General features: G+C 45.6%; 1 protein-coding gene and 1 long non-coding RNA gene across 4 annotated transcripts in view; one reads left to right on the plus strand and one right to left on the minus strand.

The window, feature by feature from the left end:
* The first annotated feature begins 3 nt into the window (after window positions 1–3).
* On the plus strand, window positions 4–11,503 carry SFTPC (surfactant protein C). Of its 3 annotated transcripts, XM_069944485.1 has the most exons (7): window positions 4–22; window positions 1,762–1,956; window positions 2,265–2,441; window positions 5,148–5,300; window positions 8,752–8,871; window positions 9,549–9,656; window positions 10,943–11,503. In XM_069944485.1, the coding sequence occupies exons 4-7, from the start codon at window positions 5,169–5,171 to the stop codon at window positions 11,054–11,056; spliced, it is 474 nt and encodes a 157-aa protein (XP_069800586.1). In that variant the 5' UTR covers window positions 4–22; window positions 1,762–1,956; window positions 2,265–2,441; window positions 5,148–5,168; the 3' UTR covers window positions 11,057–11,503. The 3 variants fall into 3 exon arrangements, with proteins under 3 accessions (XP_069800586.1, XP_069800594.1, XP_069800577.1); XM_069944493.1 differs by lacking the exons at window positions 4–22; window positions 1,762–1,956 and having other exon boundaries at window positions 2,226–2,441; XM_069944476.1 differs by lacking the exons at window positions 4–22; window positions 1,762–1,956; window positions 2,265–2,441 and adding an exon at window positions 2,815–3,174.
* The window catches only part of LOC138767181 (uncharacterized), a 39,453-nt gene continuing 26,012 nt past the window's right edge, over window positions 5,033–18,473 (minus strand). Inside the window, exon 2 of the long non-coding RNA XR_011358774.1 lies at window positions 5,033–5,270. This is a non-coding gene — a long non-coding RNA (uncharacterized lncRNA). The remainder of the gene's footprint in view (window positions 5,271–18,473) is intronic.

Here is an 18,473-nt window from a genome sequence, read left to right on the forward strand (position 1 = left end):
GGCGTCACCATAGAGACGCGTCGTAGGTTACTGATTGATAGCTTGTCGGTTAGGAGAGCGCCGAGCTGTTAGTGCGAGGCTCAGACATTACTAGTTGCTCTATAAGAATAGACTATGCTTGGCCACAAGGGGCGTGTTATTTATATGTGATAGTATCTGGTGTCATCTATGTGATTGGGATTTGTCTAGACAGCTCCATTGGTTTGATCTCCTCAGTCCTTGTAGCCCTGTAGTAGTTTCCCCCCTGTCCCTGACATGCACTGGTCCTTAGTACTACTCATCTTATACTAGGGACAGACCATTGCATGGAAGGGATAGGGGGGCCTATTACTGGACTATAAAGACTAAATGGACACTAATGACCAAAGCTACTGGGTCCTAATGCAAATTATAGAAGAGGGCCCCTGCACACAAATGTAGATCGGCTGGCATGGTTGGCCACGAGTGTCATCCAGGGGCCATGCCCCATCCCAGACTGTGCACACAATACAAGTATCGGCTACCTAACCCCGTATCTGCACTCTATAACATATCCAATTTTAGTTCAGGCTCTGGCCAAATACAAAGGTGTCACCGATCCCTGAAGTCTGATTCCTTGGTATCACAGACACCTTACAAGGGTATTCCATGAAAACTGTAATTTTTTGAAAAATAGGCGTTGATAACCTATCCAATTGACCAGTGATTGTTGGAACCCCCAGTAGTCTGCGAATAGCAGTAATGGTAACAATTGCACCCCTTTGTGCTTATGCCTGTACTGCAGCTCAGCCCTATTCACTTCCGCCAATTGGTTGAGGCCTTAGGGTATGTTCACACAGAGCAAATACGGCGGATTGGTTCGCCATGCTCGGTGTCCCGCTGTGAGTGAATGAGATGGCGCACGCTCCTCCACTGCCGCCGCTCTCTGCTCAAAAAAGTGACATGTGTAGAGCGGCGTCCACGGACGGGCGTGCGCTCTTGCATTTAGCTGATATGACACACTGAGGCAGAAGAGTTCTGCAGCTTTATTACGCCTATTTTAGTGTGAACATACCCTTACAGATCAGACCCCTGCGGACCACGCACCTTGGCTAAGCCTAATGGTGCATTTACACAGAGAGATTTATCTGACAGATTTTTTAAGCCAAAGCCAGGAATGGATGTGGAAAGAGGAGAAATCTCAGTCTTTCCTTTATGAACTGTTCACTGTTTATAGTCTATTCCTGGTTTTGGCTTCAAAGATCTGTCAGATAAATCTCTCTGTGTAAACACACCATTGGGATAGGCCATCACTGGGTACCTCTCATAAACATAGGTGTGGGACCTCATATCTATGGAGAATAGGCTCCTGTCACCACTGTTTAATTGTTTACCAATCTAAGGAGGCTGGCAGTGGCCAAAAAGAGAATGTGAGGACAGGAAGAACACTGGGGGGGGGGCACAGGATGCTCTCTCTCTATTAGATTATATATAGAATGGGATGTGTACTCTCATTATTGTGTGCGATGCTCTTAGCACATGGGGTACACAAGTTAAGAGGAAGCCGATCAGAACCAGGAGGGAGGGGGGGGGGGTCGTCTCTGTGAAGAGTTTCCCTACAAGTCAGTAAATATCCTTCCGTCTTATTGTGTGTTTGCGCTGCACTTAGATGCCTTTAAAACCCTTGTGCGTTGTTTGTGGAGCACTTGTGTTTCTTGTGTAAGTCAAGATCATCAGTGAAAGTGTTTGACACTTTAGACTAGGCTTAGGCAACAGGTTACTCTCCATCTTTCTCAATTGTAGATGTGCTAGCCAAATCCTGAAAGGAATGCTGGAGACACAGACATCAAAACACCTGAAGACAGGACCACGGGCAGCGGGACTGGGACACTAGTTTGGATCTAGTTACTGACCCATGTGGTTACCTATTTAGTAGCCATGGTTTCTTTATATGTTTCTGCGTCTGGTGGTCATTCACAGACTAACAATACAGGCCAGGTCTTGTCGAAGATTCTTTATTTAGGAAATAATGGGGTTCCAACTGGGAATATTAAAGTGACTGTACCACCAGGCCCAGGCTGAAGCACTGGAGGCAGTACGACCCACCCTTAGTGGGAAGAAACCCCAGATCCTCCAAGACGTGACTCCAATCAATGGAACCCTATCATAGAGGGGCTAGGGTTTCTTCCCACTAAGGGTGGGTCGGCACGCCTCCAGTGCTTCAGCCTGGGCCTGGTGGTACAGTCACTTTAAATAATCTCCTTGTAATAAACATGTAACGTGTGTGTTTCTTTTACTTAACACAGCTGTGGCTGAACTCCCACACAGCTATCAACCTATAGCTAACCCCAACCACCCTTACTGTACACTCAGAGTCCCACTTCAATCGTGGCCAACTGAGAGCCATTCTCTGCCATGGCCAAATACCCCTAGTTCCAGACGACCAAGCGTTATCCTATGAGCTCATCATCTACTTCTTTCAGGTATCTCAATTTAAAGGGGTACTCTGGCATAATTATTTTTCTTTCAAATCAACTGATGTCAAAATTCTAAATAGATTTGTATTTTACTTCTATTTAAAAATCTTACAGAACTTATCAGCTGCTGTATGTCCTGCAGGAAGTTGATTATTTTTTCCAGTCTCTCTGCTGCCACCTCTGTCCATGTCAGGTACTGTCCAGGGCAGTAGCAAATCCTCATAGAAAACTCTCCTGCTCTGGACAGTTCCTGACATGGACAGAGGTGGCAGCAGAGAGCACTGTGTCAGACTGGAAAGTATACAACACTTCCTGCAGGACATATAGTAGCTGATAAATACTGGAAGAATTGAGATTTTTAAATAAAAATAAATCACAAATCTGTATAACATTCTGACACCGGTTGATTTAAAAGAAAAAAAATTCACTGGCGTTCCCAAACTCTTCTCTACAGCTTTCCTCATCGCTCATGTCTGAGATTATGCAATGCATACCCTGCTGGTTGCAGAATGGTGTTTTAGTGAAACCTCTTGATATGTTGGAAGTATGTCTGTCCTCAAATATTTTCATGTATAAGTATACACTCTTAAAGGAGGCTGAGGGGCACTTCACAGCAATGACGCTACTACAGGTCCAGGTATATAAACTGGATTAACCTCCGCAATATACATACAAGCTTGCTGAGAAGAAACAGGCAGCCATGGAGCAAAGCAAGAGTGTGCTGATAGACACGCCACCAGTGAGTGAACCGGCCAGATCTAATAGTACTAGATGCTCAGATCATGGATATAACTTCTATCAGTATTTGTGATATAGATCAGACTATAATCTGCTAATTTTATAGTAGAGACCATGCTGCTGGTATCATGGTTTAGAATGCTCAGGAGTGCTCACAGTAAAGTGTATGTGACTACTGATTTAGAATGCTCAGTTGGATAATAATCTTCATATCATGGATAAGAATGCGCCTTCTAGCTCTTAGTGCAGGATAAGGGTCCATTTACACAGAAAGATTATTTGACAGATTATCTGCCAAAGATTTGAAGCCAAAGCCAGGAATGGATTTGAAAAGAGGAGAAATCTCAGTCTTTCCTTTATGACCTGATCTCTGTTTATAGTCTGTTCCTGGCTTTGGCTTCAAATCTTTGGCAGATAATCTGTCAAATAATCTTTCTGTGTAAATGGACCCTAACCTAATAATTGACTGATATAACGGATTAGAATGCTCTTTTTCATGTAAAATGGAGAATAATCTACTGATATAATGGAATAGAATGCTGACTTGATAGTGGAGAATAATCTACTACTATAATAGAGTGCTGACTTTTCTATTCTACTATGATGCAGAATGTTCATGCTCACTCTTAGTGGAGATTAATATACTATGTGAATGGATCAGAATGCTCATTTTAAAGTGTGACTGTCATTATAACTTTTAAAATCTAAATCAACACTATATGTGATATAAAGCAAGTTTGCAATTTACATTCATTATATTTTTTGTTGTTATCATGCTGTAAAAAAGCTGAATTTACCAGAAATCCAGGTCCAGTCTCCTCACGGCAGATTTTTTGACTTGTGTTGGTTGTAAAAAAAATAGACTAAACACAGGAATTCCGGCCAGTACAGAGAGTCACGCCCCAATGTGTCCATCAGTCACATGACTGCCTTCTCTCTGTGAGCGCTCAGATGGCCTTGGAAACACGGGACTTCCTGTTTTCTGACTGTTTCCTGTTTTTTGAGAAAAAAGAGTCAGAAAACAGGAAGTGCCGTGTTTTCCATGATAACTAAAAAATAAATAATGAACGTAAATTGCAAACTTGCTTTATATCACATCTACTGCTGATTTAGATTTTGAAAGTTATAACGACAGTGACAGGTATATTGGAGAGAAATCTCACGCAACGGATTAGAACACTTCCTTTAATTAATACTGGCGAATAATCAAACTTATGCGATTTAAAATGCTGACTAGTGTTTAATGATCTACTTAAAGGGGTTATCCCTCGAAAACAAATTCTTTCAAATCAACTGATTTCAGAATGTTATATTCATTTGTAAATTACTTCTATTTTAAAATCAGCTTATCAGCTGCTGTATGTCCTGCAGGAAGTGGTGTATTCTTTCCAGTCTGACACAGTGCTCTCTGATGCCGACTCCATTCGAGACAGGAACTGTCCAGAGCAGCAGCAAATCCCCAAAGAAAACCTCTCCTGTTCTGGACAGTTCCAGACATGGACAGAGGTGGCAGCAGAGAGCACTGTGTCAGATGAAAAAGCCACTTCCTGCAGGACATACAGCAGCTCATAAGTACTGGAAGACTTGAGATTTTTAAATAGAAGTAAATCACAAATCTATATAACTTTTTGAAACCAGTTGATTTGAAAGTACCCCTCTAAATCATGATTTAGAATGCTCTTTTTGGCTCACAGTGGAGAGTAATCTAATATGGTTTAGAATGCTCACTTTAGCACATGGTGGATAACAATCTAGACATATCCTGATTTAGAAGATGATAATCTACTTGTACCATGGTTTAGAATGCTCACCTTAACTATGTAGATAACAATTTAGAATGCTCATTTTATCGCATAGTGTATGATAATCTACCAAATTTATTTAGAATGCTAATTTTAGCTCATAATGGATGATAAACCGAGTGACTCAGTTGCTGATCTGTACATCTTGTTGTAATGTCCCTCCTTTCTATAGGTGTACTCAGAGCTGCTTCCCATGCCCCGTATCCCATGTCTTGGTGGTCTAAAGAAGCTCCTGTGTGTGGTGCTGGTTGTGGTAGTCCTGGTTGTGGTCCTTCTCGCAGTCCTTTTGATGGGTCTGCATTTAAGCCAGAAACACACAGAGACGGTAAGAAAGAAACCAATGTGGTAACCAAAGATAAACACAACAGGGGAGATTTATCAAACATGGTGTAAAGTGAGACTGGCTCCGTTGCCCCTAGCAACCAATCAGATTCCATCTTTCATTTTCCAAAGAGTCTGTGAGGAATGAAAGGTGGAATCTGATTGGTTGCTAGGGGCAACTGAGCCAGTTACACTCTACACCATGTTTGATAAATCTTCCCCCAACGTGTCATGCTAATGTACATGATTACAGGGATATTCCACTAAAACATAACTTTTGATATGTTGTTGAGAGAATAACAATTCAGTCTGTAAAGGACTTGTTTACATCAGCTGTCTCAGAAGGGAGGGGGGAGCAGGGGGAGACAGAGAGAAAAGCTCACTCACAGATTTTTTTGTCTTCATCAGAAAGCAGCAGCTGAGAACTGGGGGAAGGAGACTGAATAGATAATAACAAGTATGGAAGGAATTGTTAGTCTCACCATGGGCAGCAACATATGAAAAGTTATGAGTGGAATAGGTTTGAGCGGAATACCCATTTAATTTCATTGTCAGAAACCGAAATGAAAAGTTTATGTTATCTTATATAAGAAACATTAGCCCTTGTGTACATAACCAGTACAAGTTCTTGCACTATTATCAGCTGGTTATGAATAGCACAGGTGTAGCAGAGCTGAATGAGTCATGTAAATGTTTCTTTTATGTGCCTATGCTGAGTTAAAAGCCTTTCTAATGGCTTTGAATACTTACTTTAATTAATACTGGCGAATAATCAAACTCATATGACAAAGAATTCAATGAATGATCCACAATACCTTGTGAGCACTCAGTGTCACGAGACAGTGATAGTATGGAGGTGATAGTACAGCGGTGTTATCTATTACTCTGCTACTACTAATCCTCTAATCTAATCAGCTGAAGTGTTCACTACTGAATTATTACTCACCTGTATGCGCATAGAAGGATCTTTGAGTGTAGAGTTAGGGCCCTATTCCACGGGACGATTATCGTTCAGATTATCGTTAAATCGTTCGAATCTGAACGATAATCGTTCGGTTGAAATGCAGTTAACGATTAACGACCAAACGAGAAATCGTTGATCGTTTAATAAGACCTGGACCTATTTTTATCGTTGCTCGTTGGCAAATCGTTCGCATTGAATAAGACATCGTTCGGTCGTTCTCAATAGATACGAACGCAATAGCGAATAAATAGCGAAGAGAAACGATCGCAATTACGATCATAAGTAACGAATATCGTTCCATGGAAATGAGTGAACGTTTTCAGGTCTTTCGCAATAGCGGTCGTTTGAGATCGTTAATCGTTAACGATTATCCAAACGATAATCGTCCCGTGGAATAGGGCCCTAAGGCCTTATTCACATGTCCCTAAAATTGTCTGTGGTCGCAGATCTGTGACCACGGACAGTTTTAGGGCCCATTAAATCCTATGTGAGCATTCACACCATCCGCGCCGTGATCCTTGCCAGGAAAAAAATAGGACAGGTAATAGCCGGTGATTGCAGCACGGATGCCTCCAACCACTTCTGTCTCCCACCCCCCGCTCCTGTCACCCACTCCCATCTCCCCAGTTCATCTCTCTTTCCCGCTCCTGTCACCGCTCCCGTCTCTCCCCCGCTCCTGTCTCCCCCCCTGCTCCTGTCTCTCCCCCCTGGCTCTCCCCCGCTCCTGTCTCCCCAGTTCCTGTCTCTCCCCCGCTCCTGTCTCCCCAGTTTCTGTCTCTCCCTGCTCCTGTCACCGCTCCCGTCTCTCCCCTGCTCCTGTCACCGCTCCCGTCTCCCCCCTGCTCCTGTCGCCGCTCCCGTCTCTCCCCTCCTTCTGTCGCCGCTCCCGTCTCTCCCCTGCTCCTGTCTTCCCCCTGCTCCTGTCGCCGCTCCCGTCTCCCCCCTGCTCCTGTCACCGCTCCCGTCTCTCCCCTGCTCCTGTCACCGCTCCCGTCTCCCCCTGCTCCTGTCACCGCTCCCGTCTCTCCCCTGCTCTTGTCACTGATCCCGTCCCCCCCTGCTCCTGTCACCGCTCCTGTCTCCCCAGTTCCTGTCTCTCCCCTGCTCCTGTCTCCCCAGTTTCTGTCTCTCCCTGCTCCTGTCACCGCTCCCATCTCCCCCTGCTGCTGTCACCGCTCCCGTCTCTTTCCCCCCGCTCCTGTCACCGCTCCTGTCTTCACAGTTCCTGTCTCTCCCCCGCTCCTGTCTCGACAGTTTCTGTCTCTCCCTGCTCCTGTCACCGCTCCCGTCTCCCCCCTGCTTCTGTCTTCCCCCTGCTCCTGTCGCCGCTCCCGTCTCCCCCCTGCTCCTGTCACCGCTCCCGTCTCTCCCCTGCTCCTGTCACCGCTCCCGTCTCCCCCTGCTCCTGTCACCGCTCCCGTCTCTCCCCTGCTCTTGTCACTGATCCCGTCCCCCCCTGCTCCTGTCACCGCTCCCGTCTCCCCCCTGCTTCTGTCTTCCCCCTGCTCCTGTCGCCGCTCCCGTCTCCCCCCTGCTCCTGTCACCGCTCCCGTCTCTCCCCTGCTCCTGTCACCGCTCCCGTCTCCCCCTGCTCCTGTCACCGCTCCCGTCTCCCCCCTGCTTCTGTCTTCCCCCTGCTCCTGTCGCCGCTCCCGTCTCCCCCCTGCTCCTGTCACCGCTCCCGTCTCTCCCCTGCTCCTGTCACCGCTCCCGTCTCCCCCTGCTCCTGTCACCGCTCCCGTCTCTCCCCTGCTCTTGTCACTGATCCCGTCCCCCCCTGCTCCTGTCACCGCTCCTGTCTCCCCAGTTCCTGTCTCTCCCCTGCTCCTGTCTCCCCAGTTTCTGTCTCTCCCTGCTCCTGTCACCGCTCCCATCTCCCCCTGCTGCTGTCACCGCTCCCGTCTCTTTCCCCCCGCTCCTGTCACCGCTCCTGTCTTCACAGTTCCTGTCTCTCCCCCGCTCCTGTCTCGACAGTTTCTGTCTCTCCCTGCTCCTGTCACCGCTCCCGTCTCCCCCCTGCTTCTGTCACCGCTCCCGTCTCTCCCCCGCTCCTGTCACCTTTCCTGTCTCCTCTTTAGAGGTGCCTGGCAGTGGCTTTCTCCCCTCTCATTCATGCAACAGCATTTAGCCCATATAGCCAATGGAGACACAACCCTGGCCAACTTCCCCTAGTTCTTAAAGTGGCTGCCCACAATCCCTTAGTATAAGAGGGGTTCCCTGTTAATAAGTTAATTACATGATATGTTTCTACTGTAATCCGCTGTAATTTGTGGGTTACTCACCTCTAGCTGTACTATCACTCTGTAGCGCCACCATAGGTGACATGGAGGACTGCACTGCTGGATTGTCACCTAAATGTATAGACTTACCAGATCACTCTTTATAGATCCCCACTTTTTTGCTTTAGATTTTCCTAATAGAGTAATCAAAGTCAGACAACCCCTTTAATATTATATGTATAATTTTGACTTTTGTTCCTCAATACTTTTAGATTTTCCAGATGTCTCTGCACGATAGAGGGGACGACAAGCTAAGAAGCAATGGCGTGGCAACCTTTCACCTTGACACTGGTATCAACACCTCCGCCAGTGTTGTATACGACTACAGCAAGGTACTGTAACTTCAGAGGATAGGGAGGTAGTGGTCACAATGGGGGGGAGGGGGGTATAAGTGGTATAATGGTATAAGTCCGTACACTCTGTACAGCATCAATATCTAGACACACATATTGATTATAAAGGGGTGAAGTGCTTCTCCTTTTATACAAATAAATATACAGGATAAACATGCAGGATATGAAAAGATGGAGGGTTTTAAAGTATTTGGTGCCTATGACCCTTCCTACCCTAATATATTCACTTTCCCAATTTTCTATGTTGATAACATCACATAGCTTTACATTGGGTGGTACTGTATATGGGTTAGTGATAGTATTCCTGAAATATGTCTGATGGATATGCCCTATATGACCAGATGGGAATATCCCTATAATCAGATGGGACATAGTTGTCGCCTGTCCCCTAGTGGCAGGCCCAGGTATAGCTTTTGAATTAGAGGCTAGAGCTTCATTCCGCACCTGATGGGATCCCCCTCCTATATAATGATGGCTCACAACTAGGCGCTTTATATAAACCATGATACACATTACAGCATGCATGCGCTTGAAACACCATAGTAAAACCAGGGTGATGTCTGTGCGATTTACCTGAATGTATCAAATAAAGAAGAATAATGTATTGTCTTCAGTCCCGCATCAGTCGTCTCTATAATCCATGTCTATATTTCCAGCTGTTGATCTGCACTCGCCCACGCCCCGGACACGCATGTTACATCACACGTATGGAATCAGAACCTGTGCAGAGTCTTCAGAGCATTGCTGAAAATGTGCTAAGCAAGGTAAAATTTACTATGGGGGATATTTATCAAGACTGGCATACTAATAAGCTAGTCTTAAATAAAGCCCCGCCCCCTTTCCCCCCCTGCAGGATTTATTAAGAGGTGCACACCTCTTAGTACATTGTGCAAAAATCTACACCTGCTCAGAGTAGCGTAGATTTTTGCCTGGTTTACACCTGTTTCCAGGCGTAAACCTTAATAAATCAGGTGCGGAAGGAGGCCATGCCTCCTCTCTGCCTTGCCACGCCCCCTGCCCACCCATCAGACAAACGGGGGATAAGCACCCTATACACATTAGATGGTCAAACGGTCCCAATAAAATCGCCAGGTGTGGCCAATATTAAAGGGGTACTTCAGCGAAAATCTCTTTCTTTCAACTGAACTGGTTTCAGAAAAATATATAGATTTGTAATGGTGCGTTTACATGAAACGATGGCCCGATCGTACGATTAACGATGTCGGAGTAACGTTTTTTTTTTCATAACGATCAGTGTTTAGACGGTACGATATATCGTACGGAAAAATCGTTTTGCGATCGCGCGACCGCAGCCCGGCCCCCCGCTCATCCGCAGCCCGGCCCCACGGTCAACCGCAGCCCCCTGTGCCGTCCCGATCGCCACAACGCGACGTCTGTTTGACAAATGACAAACGACAAACAACGATTTGATAACATGTTGAAAGATCAAAATGAACGATTTCTCGTTCGTCGTTTGATCGTTCGCTGCGTTTACATGTATGATTATCGTTCGAATGCGATCGTTATCGCGCAAATTCGCACGATAATCGTTACATGTAAGCGCACCATAATTTGCTTCTATTTAAAAATACTTATCAGCTGCTGTTCGTCCTGCAGAAAATGTTTTCTTTTCAGTCTGACACAGTGCTCTCTGCTGCCACCCCTGTCCGAGTCAGGAACTGTCCAGAGCAGGAGAGGTTTTCTATGGGGATTTGCTGCTACTCTGGCAAGTTCCTGACATGGACAGAGGTGGTAGCAGAGAGCACTGTGTCAGACTGGAAAGAAAACATTTCCTGCAGGACATACAGCAGCTGATAAGTATGGGACGACTTGAAATTTTTAAATAGTAATAATAGTAAATAGTAAAAATAATAATTTAAGTAAATTACAAATCTATATAACTTTCTGAAAAGATTTGATTTGAAAGAAAAAGATTTTGCTGGAGTTCCCCTTTAATCTAATATGTATTACCACCTTATGGTTAGTTGTGTCATTCTAAAATAAATAGGATTTTTGCATCCCACAATATTATATATTTTTTTCCACCTAGGTGGGCTCTGAGGCTGTCAAGCAGAGTGACCCCCTTAAGCTGGTGAGCGATCCTTCTATCCTGGGCACTACCATCCGGGTGCTGTGCGGAGACCTGCCAGTCTACTGGACCTAATGGACGCTTCCATCATCCTGTGACCTGTCATCCACACACCTCTACCTGCCTTGTCCAGACACGCTACATAACCTAGAATTCTGTACACATGTTCATTCAGTTAACGCACATGTGCACACTCTTGTACCTGTATTGCCAGGTGCAGTCTATGGATTATATATTTGCACTCTACTTATACATATCATCCTATGCAAAATGAGCTACACATATGATGACCCCTGAACCGCACATCTTACCGTGTAAATATATACCGCTATATTTTTTCCACAACCCATTCAGCCAATACAATGGTTGGTTGCACTGGACTATGACCCATACATTAGGCCCCATAGAGTATACACACTGGATCCTGCATGTGCCTGCTTTCCTCTATTTTAAGCTCCATTTCTGGATGCTCTATATAAGACTTGTCCATGTAATGTACTATTGTCTCATGTCTGAAATTTATTATGGAAAATTACATTGAAATCAATTGTTTGCAAAATAAAGTTTTCAGCATTCAACAAAGACTGAGATCTACTGACTTGGTTGATACAGATTGTGTAGTTGTGTGCAGTTATGTATGCCTGTATTTAAAGGGTTTTTCCCATCTTGACAAGGAGAACTGCAATGGCTAGCTTTACCCATGGAGTCCCTGAATCCATGTCACTCTGTGCCCTCATTAAGCAATAGGCAGATCTTGGATACAGATACTGTTCATGTTTATTGTCACTAAGCCAATATGGTTGGAGCCCCTCCAGCTGAGAGCCAAAGGGGTCTGGATAAGCCCCCTCCCTGCAAGTACCCCACTGTCTGCTAAACCAAGTCCTATTCTAAAGAAACCAGAGACTTTACCTAAAGCTTCCTACAAGTAATGTATACAGTATACCAGCATGTGACAGTGATTAAGAGTCTAAAGTATTTCAAGTACCAAAAGGATGTCAGTCCACAACCTCAGTTTTTGCACTTTATTGAAGGAACTGTGTTTACTGTTTACTGTGCAGTTATGTGTGCCTGTATTTAAAGGGATTTTCCCATCTTGACAAGTTATGCCCTATCCATAGTATCTATGGGATATAGCTGTTGACCAAATGTTTATTTGGTTGAAAGCTATGGATCCAGCTTCCCCCACACATATGAACATTTGGGTCAGCTGAGCATCCATGTGTCTCCAATAAGGAGAGAAGATAATGCTGCTGCTAGAGTCTTCTGACTTCATCTGAATTCTAGAGAAACAAGGGTCAAGTATCGAAACAGATCATTCTCTTTCCTGACCGGTATGGTCAAGAATGGTATGGTATGATTGTAAAATAATGTTGCTGGGCCCACTGAAAAGGGAGTAGGGCTTGGACCACACAGGGACCAAGTATCAGCTCCATAATACAGCAACCTAATGACATTGGTGTATAATGTTTAAAGAGACTAGTGACAGAGAAGATGAACAGAATCATGTATCACTTTCACTGTTCTGTGCAGCTGATTTGGAGATATCCTCCTAAATAACGGGGACTTTGAGCCCCGCAAACTAGTCCTCTCCATTATGTGCGTGTGCTCAGTAGTCCTCTATGTTCATGAGCACCAGCTCCCTCTGTCCACTGATTGGTAGTGACAGATTCTCTGTCCCTGTAAATCTGCTATATAAGCACAATTGTGACCATTTGTTAGTTTCACAAGACTTCTCTTTTAAAGGGAATCTGTCAGCTGTAATTCATGCTCCAAACTACTGACACTGTTAGATGCTCTTAGGTAAAAAAAAAAAAAACAACAACAACAACACAATACCTTAAATATATTTGTCTGTGCTTCCATAAGGGGATTATATGTTGTCCTGGAGCTGCTAAACAGGGAAGGCCAAGACCTGCTTAGGGGCCCACCGGTGGATTGCCCTGCTCCCCTGTGGGCCAGTCCAAGCCTGGTACATGCCCGTTTTTAGTGGAACCAGCTGACCACAAACAGATGAAGCTGGGATATAAAAGGATCCAACATGGTAAATCCTTTGGCTCCTGGTGAGATAGGTCACCACTAGAGATGTCTTTCAGTGGCTTACTTCTCCTTTCTCAATACACAATCTCTTGGCTGAAATATCTAATGGTGACAACGATTTTATATGTATGACTACATTAAAGGGAACCTGTCACCCGGCATTATGGCGCAGAGCCCGCCTGACCCCCCCGGTGGAGCCCCGGATACTTACCCTTTCCTGCAAGTCCCGCTCCTGGACCCGGTCCTGGGACGGAGATATCGCCAATGGCAGCCATGCGCGCGCTCTGCAGAGGTGAGTCCAACGCCCATAGAGAATGACGGCTCCAGTCATTCTCTATGGGCATCGGACTCATCTCTGGTAATTAGCATACAGCGCACACTCACCATCCGGTGCCAATATCTCCGTCCGGGGACCGGGTCCAGGAGTGGGACTTGCAGGAAAGGGTAAGTATCTGGGGCTCCACCGGGGGGTCGGGCGGGCTCTGCGCCATAATGCCGGGTGACAGGTTCCCTTTAAAAACAGCCCTGCAAGGGATTCATTGTAGAGAAAGAGAGGTAGCACCAACCTGAGCTGGAGTTCACCCTTCTAAGGGCCCTATGGAAGCCACCTGTGGAGCTTCTTCTAAGGTACCTACTTCTATGTATTTATATAGAAGAGTTTTGCAGCACTGTATTATCCCTTTGTGCTTTTTCTATTGTTTGTTTATGAGGAGACAACGCTGTTTGTTTCATTGTCCATGGGTATAACGTGGAGCTTCTCACTCCATGTGCATTACAAACCACTGAAGATAACCAGGCCTGTCAAATACTCAGGAGTTGTATGAGGACATGTGCAAGCCAAGAAGATGAAGTCACCAGAAGGTAGACACTTCAAGTAAATGTTAAAACATTTCAATGCTTGGCAGACACATAGAATAGCAGCACATATTATTACTGGTAAGGCTGATCTCACAGGGCAGGACGCCACATCTGTCATATATCAAGAGGGATCCAAGTTCCTATCATTGCACATAAACACAACGCACTTTGCATCCTGGATTTGGGAACCTGCTGCCGTGTAATTTCCAGAAGACACTGGTAGCAAGAGGAACACTAACATTTCAACACCTAAAGGGGTTGATTTATAAAGAAAACCCTTGTGCATATGCAGTGTGCCAGAGCAGATGTTCCACTGCTGTCTAGCACGTGTATAGATCGGTATTATTTAGAGTGTTTATGCTCTGGGCTGAAGGTCGCATTCTGCACTTCCACCACTAGGTGTCTCTATATTCTATGCACTATGCAGCACAGCTGAAAGAAAGGTAGTTAAAGCTTCAGTAAACCTATGTGACTGATTGCACATATTGTATGATGTTTATGCTATTGTAATCTGACTGCGAACCAATCCCTGAACTGGGTACCTCACAGTTGTCCCTCCTCTATTCCTCTAACCTATCAGAGGTTAGACAGACAGTCTTCTGGTGTCCTTTTCCTCCAATCACCCGTCAACTCCCTGAGACCTTATATAGTAGGAAAACAGGCCATGTGAGGAGTCTAGTGTGTGTAGTGAGTGTTTGGAGAGTAAAGTGGAGAAGTTCCAGTGAGTGAATTCGGAGTATACTTTCTAAAAGAGGTCCAGTACTAGCCATGCTGGGCTAGTAACACCTGCAGGTGAGGCTACAAGAGACAGGGAATAAGTCTTATCCATGCTGAGGGGCTATTGTTTCTACTTCTTGAAGAGAGAGCCCTAATAACTAAGACAGGAGCCAGGAAAGTGCAAGTAAAGCCGAGAACTCTACTGAAAACCTGCTAGGTCCTAAAGGAGAACTCCAATGGCTAGCTTTACCCAAGGAGTCCCTGAATCCATGTCACTCTGTCCCCACATTAAGCAATAGGCAGATCTTGAATACAGGTATTGTTCATGTTTATTGTCACTAAGCCAATATGGTTGGAGCCCCTCCAGCTGAGAGCCCAAGTGGTCTGGATAAGCCCCCTCCCTGCAAGTAGCCCACTGTCTGCTAAACCAAGTTCTCTTCTAAAGAAACCAGAGACTTTACCTAAAGCTTCCTTCAAGTAACTTATACAGTATACCAGCGTGTGACAGTGATTTAGAGTGTAAAGTATGTCAAGTAGCAAAAGGATGTCAGTCAACAACCTCAGTTGTATTTTTGCACTTTATTGAAGGAACTGTGATTTACTGTGTACTGAGCCTTTGTATAAAGGAATAAGAGCAAGTTTACATGGAGCAAAAGCGGCGGAATTCCATGGTAGGCCTGCTTCAGTCTCAAACAGTGTGTCTATGGGAGGGCTCGCGCGCCTCCGCTCTCCGCTCAAAGAATTGACAAGTCAATTCTTTGAGTGGAGAGCGATGGAAGTGGACTCCCATAGATACACTGTGTGAGACGGAGGCAGGTGAATTCGGCCACTTTTGCTCTGTGTGAACTGGCCCTACTAATGGGAAAAAACTCAGGTTTAGTTTAATGTAGTAAAAATTGCCCTTCCATTGCTGCCTATTTCTCCATGTCACCTCTTCCATTATAGTCCGGGGTTAACCAGTAAATGTTTCCTGTTCAAATCTATTCTGGACTGGGCAGTTCCTCTGCACTACAACTGGGTCTCACTGTTCTTCAATGGTGGGCACAAACCACTCAGGCTCCGAGACAAGAGATACATTACCACCTGCCCTCGCTAACATCACCTGGCTTCCCTGTGTTGCCACACATATAATCTGTTAGGGTATACGGATATCATAGAGAGGGCTTCCCAATTCATGAGCTAGAACAGAAGCTTGAACCGTCCATGCAATACATGGTCCTCTGGTTGGCTGTGGTTTGACAGAAGGAAGGAGCCAGACCTGTGATGCTCCCATATGGAATAGCATGTCTATTGTAAGACACTTTTGACTATTTGCCATGTACCTGTCACGACATAAAAAAAAACCCTGCAAGTATATACTTAATGTGTGCCTTATGTCCATTTTTATTTTAATTTTGGTAGACGGGCCCTAAGATCAGTTCGTTTTCTGATCTGCAGCAGTTCATAGGGAGGTGTACAGCTGCTGGCCAATCAGCATTCACCATCACTGGGCCTCCTGACATCACTTCCTGCATTTGGTCTCTTTTTTTCACTGTTACTAAAGACCAAGTGGCCTTAGTGACGGAGCCTGGACTGCGGTTTTCCAGTAAGGGAGACACCTAGTGGCCGAATATATAGCATTGTATTTCATAGAGAAAACGGGGAAAAAATAAATGAAGTAAATTACAAAGATGTAGTGCATCACCTCACCTGCTGATTTATAATTATTTATTGGTAACGATAGTGCCCATTTAAAGGAATTGTAGCATAAAGCAAGGTTGGTAAAACAAGATCTGTACTGCATAAATATATTTACATATAAAGTAGAACAGATGTGCTCTTTTTAGTAAAGTAACTTACATCACTGTGCTTTTTTTTCTCCCCCATGGGTCTAGTCACTTCCTAGCTTCCTCTCTGAACTGAACCCTGCTGTTGCCACGCAACAGAGCACACACTTTTCCACAATCTCCCTTATAGTGTGTTTACACAGACAGATTTATCTGACAGATCTTTGAAGCCAAAGCCAGGAACAGACTATAAACGGAGAACAGGTCATAAAGGAAAGAGGGATCTATCCTCTTTTCAAATCCATTCCTGGCTTTGGCTTAAAAAATCTGTCAGATAAATCTCTCTGTGTAAACGCACCCTTATGCTACGTTTACACGAAACGATTATCGGGCGAATTTTCACGATAACGATCGAATTTGAATGATAATCGTACGTGTAAACGCGGCGAACGATCGAAAAATCGTTCATTTTGATCTTTTAACATGTTCATAAATCGTCGTTCGGCGATCGAAAAAAATTCGCTGATCGTTCCGTGTAAACAGTCGTCGCGCGATAGTCCGGCCGCCCCGACCACCGCCCGGCCCCCCGCTCGCAGCTCGGCCCCCCTGCTCATCTGCAGTCCCCTGCGCCGGCTCGATCGCCACCCCCGCCGCCCAGATCGCCACCCCCGCCAACGCCGCTCCGATCGCCACCCCCACCCGCCGCCGCTCCGATCACCCCCACCGCCACGGCCAAGAACATACGTTACCTGCTCTGCGCAGCAGGTCTTCGGACATCCCCGGCTCCCCTCTTCAGCGTACTGATTGGCTGATGAGATGAGCCGGGAATTTCAAACGGCTCCTCTTCAGCCAATCAGTGCTCCTCTTTAGCCAATCAATGCACGGCAGCACTGATTGGCTGAAGAGGGGAGTCGGGAATTTCAAACGGCTCCCCTTCAGCCAATCAGTGCTGCTGTGCATTGATTGGCTGAAGAGATGAGCCGGGAATTTCAAACGGCTCCCCTTCAGCCAATCAGTGCTGCTGTGCATTGATTGGCTGAAGAGGGGAGCGGGGAACTTCAAACGGCTCCCCTTCAGCCAATCAGTGCTGAAGAGGAGCACTGATTGGCTGAAGAGGAGCCGTTTGAAATTCCCGACTCATCTCTTCAGCCAATCAGTGCGCTGAAGAGGGGAGCCGGGGATGTCCGAAGACCTGCTGCGCAGAGCAGGTAACGTATGTTCTTGGCCGTGGCGGTGGGGGTGATCGTAGCGGCGGCGGGTGGGGGTGGCGATCGGAGCGGCGGCGGGTGGAGGTGGCGATCGGAGAGGCGGCGGGGGGCGATCAGAACGGCGGCGGGGGGCGATCGGTGTGGCGCAGGGGGCTGCGGTTGAGCGGGGGGGGCGGGCTGCGGGCAGGCCAGGCTGTGGGCGTACGATCGCAAAACGATTTTTCCATATGATATATTGTACTGTCTAAACGCTGATCGTTATAAAAAAAATTTGTTACTTCGAAATCGTTAATCGTACGATCGGGCCAATAATCGCCTCGTGTAAACTTAGCATTACTTACAGACCAACTGTCAGTACTTTCTGGAGATTGCAGTTAAACTAAGCATGCCTGGTCCACCTTAGTGAGTCATAACCAAGGGCAACAGGTTATCAAAACAATGCCAATACATCGAGGATATATATATATATCTCAAACAGGGTTTGTGGTGGGCTTCTGCGTATACACAGCAGTCAATCTGCATCGCAGAGCACATGAGCCTGATTTTTTGGTATGTTTTTCTCCAGCATGTGTTATACAAGTAATCTGAATGTGTGATAAAAACAGGAGGTGGCTGGAAACAGAACACATGGAGAGTGCACGGAACAGAACAATCCAGTTTCCATGACAGCAAAAAAAAAAAAAAAGTTGATTCAGCAAAGAAAAATTACAAAAAAATGTTTATAAAGGGCTACGCTTTTGGATATTGAAGTGATCTTATCATGCGCCTAACAAAGCTAATAAGGTATAGACTCATAGTTACCTTACATTTTAATGGCTGTCTATCCAAACCGGTTTTGAGCACTGTATCAGATTTTGGACAGTGATGGTCAGTGTCGGACTGGGGTATCTGGGGGCCACCAGAGGA

Source organism: Dendropsophus ebraccatus, chromosome 1, assembly GCF_027789765.1.
Source record: "Dendropsophus ebraccatus isolate aDenEbr1 chromosome 1, aDenEbr1.pat, whole genome shotgun sequence".
NCBI classification, from domain to species: Eukaryota; Metazoa; Chordata; class Amphibia; order Anura; family Hylidae; genus Dendropsophus; species Dendropsophus ebraccatus.

What these genes read in the sequence shown, in the direction of transcription:
- SFTPC (XM_069944476.1), top strand. Translation starts at nt 3,136, where the DNA reads ATGGAGCAAAGCAAGAGTGTGCTGATAGACACGCCACCA. An exon ending in TGCTGATAGACACGCCACCA is followed by an intron (nt 3,175 to 5,147) that starts GTGAGTGAACCG and finishes TCCTTTCTATAG; the next exon opens with GTGTACTCAGAGCTGCTTCC. An exon ending in CTGAAAATGTGCTAAGCAAG is followed by an intron (nt 9,657 to 10,942) that starts GTAAAATTTACT and finishes TTTTCCACCTAG; the next exon opens with GTGGGCTCTGAGGCTGTCAA.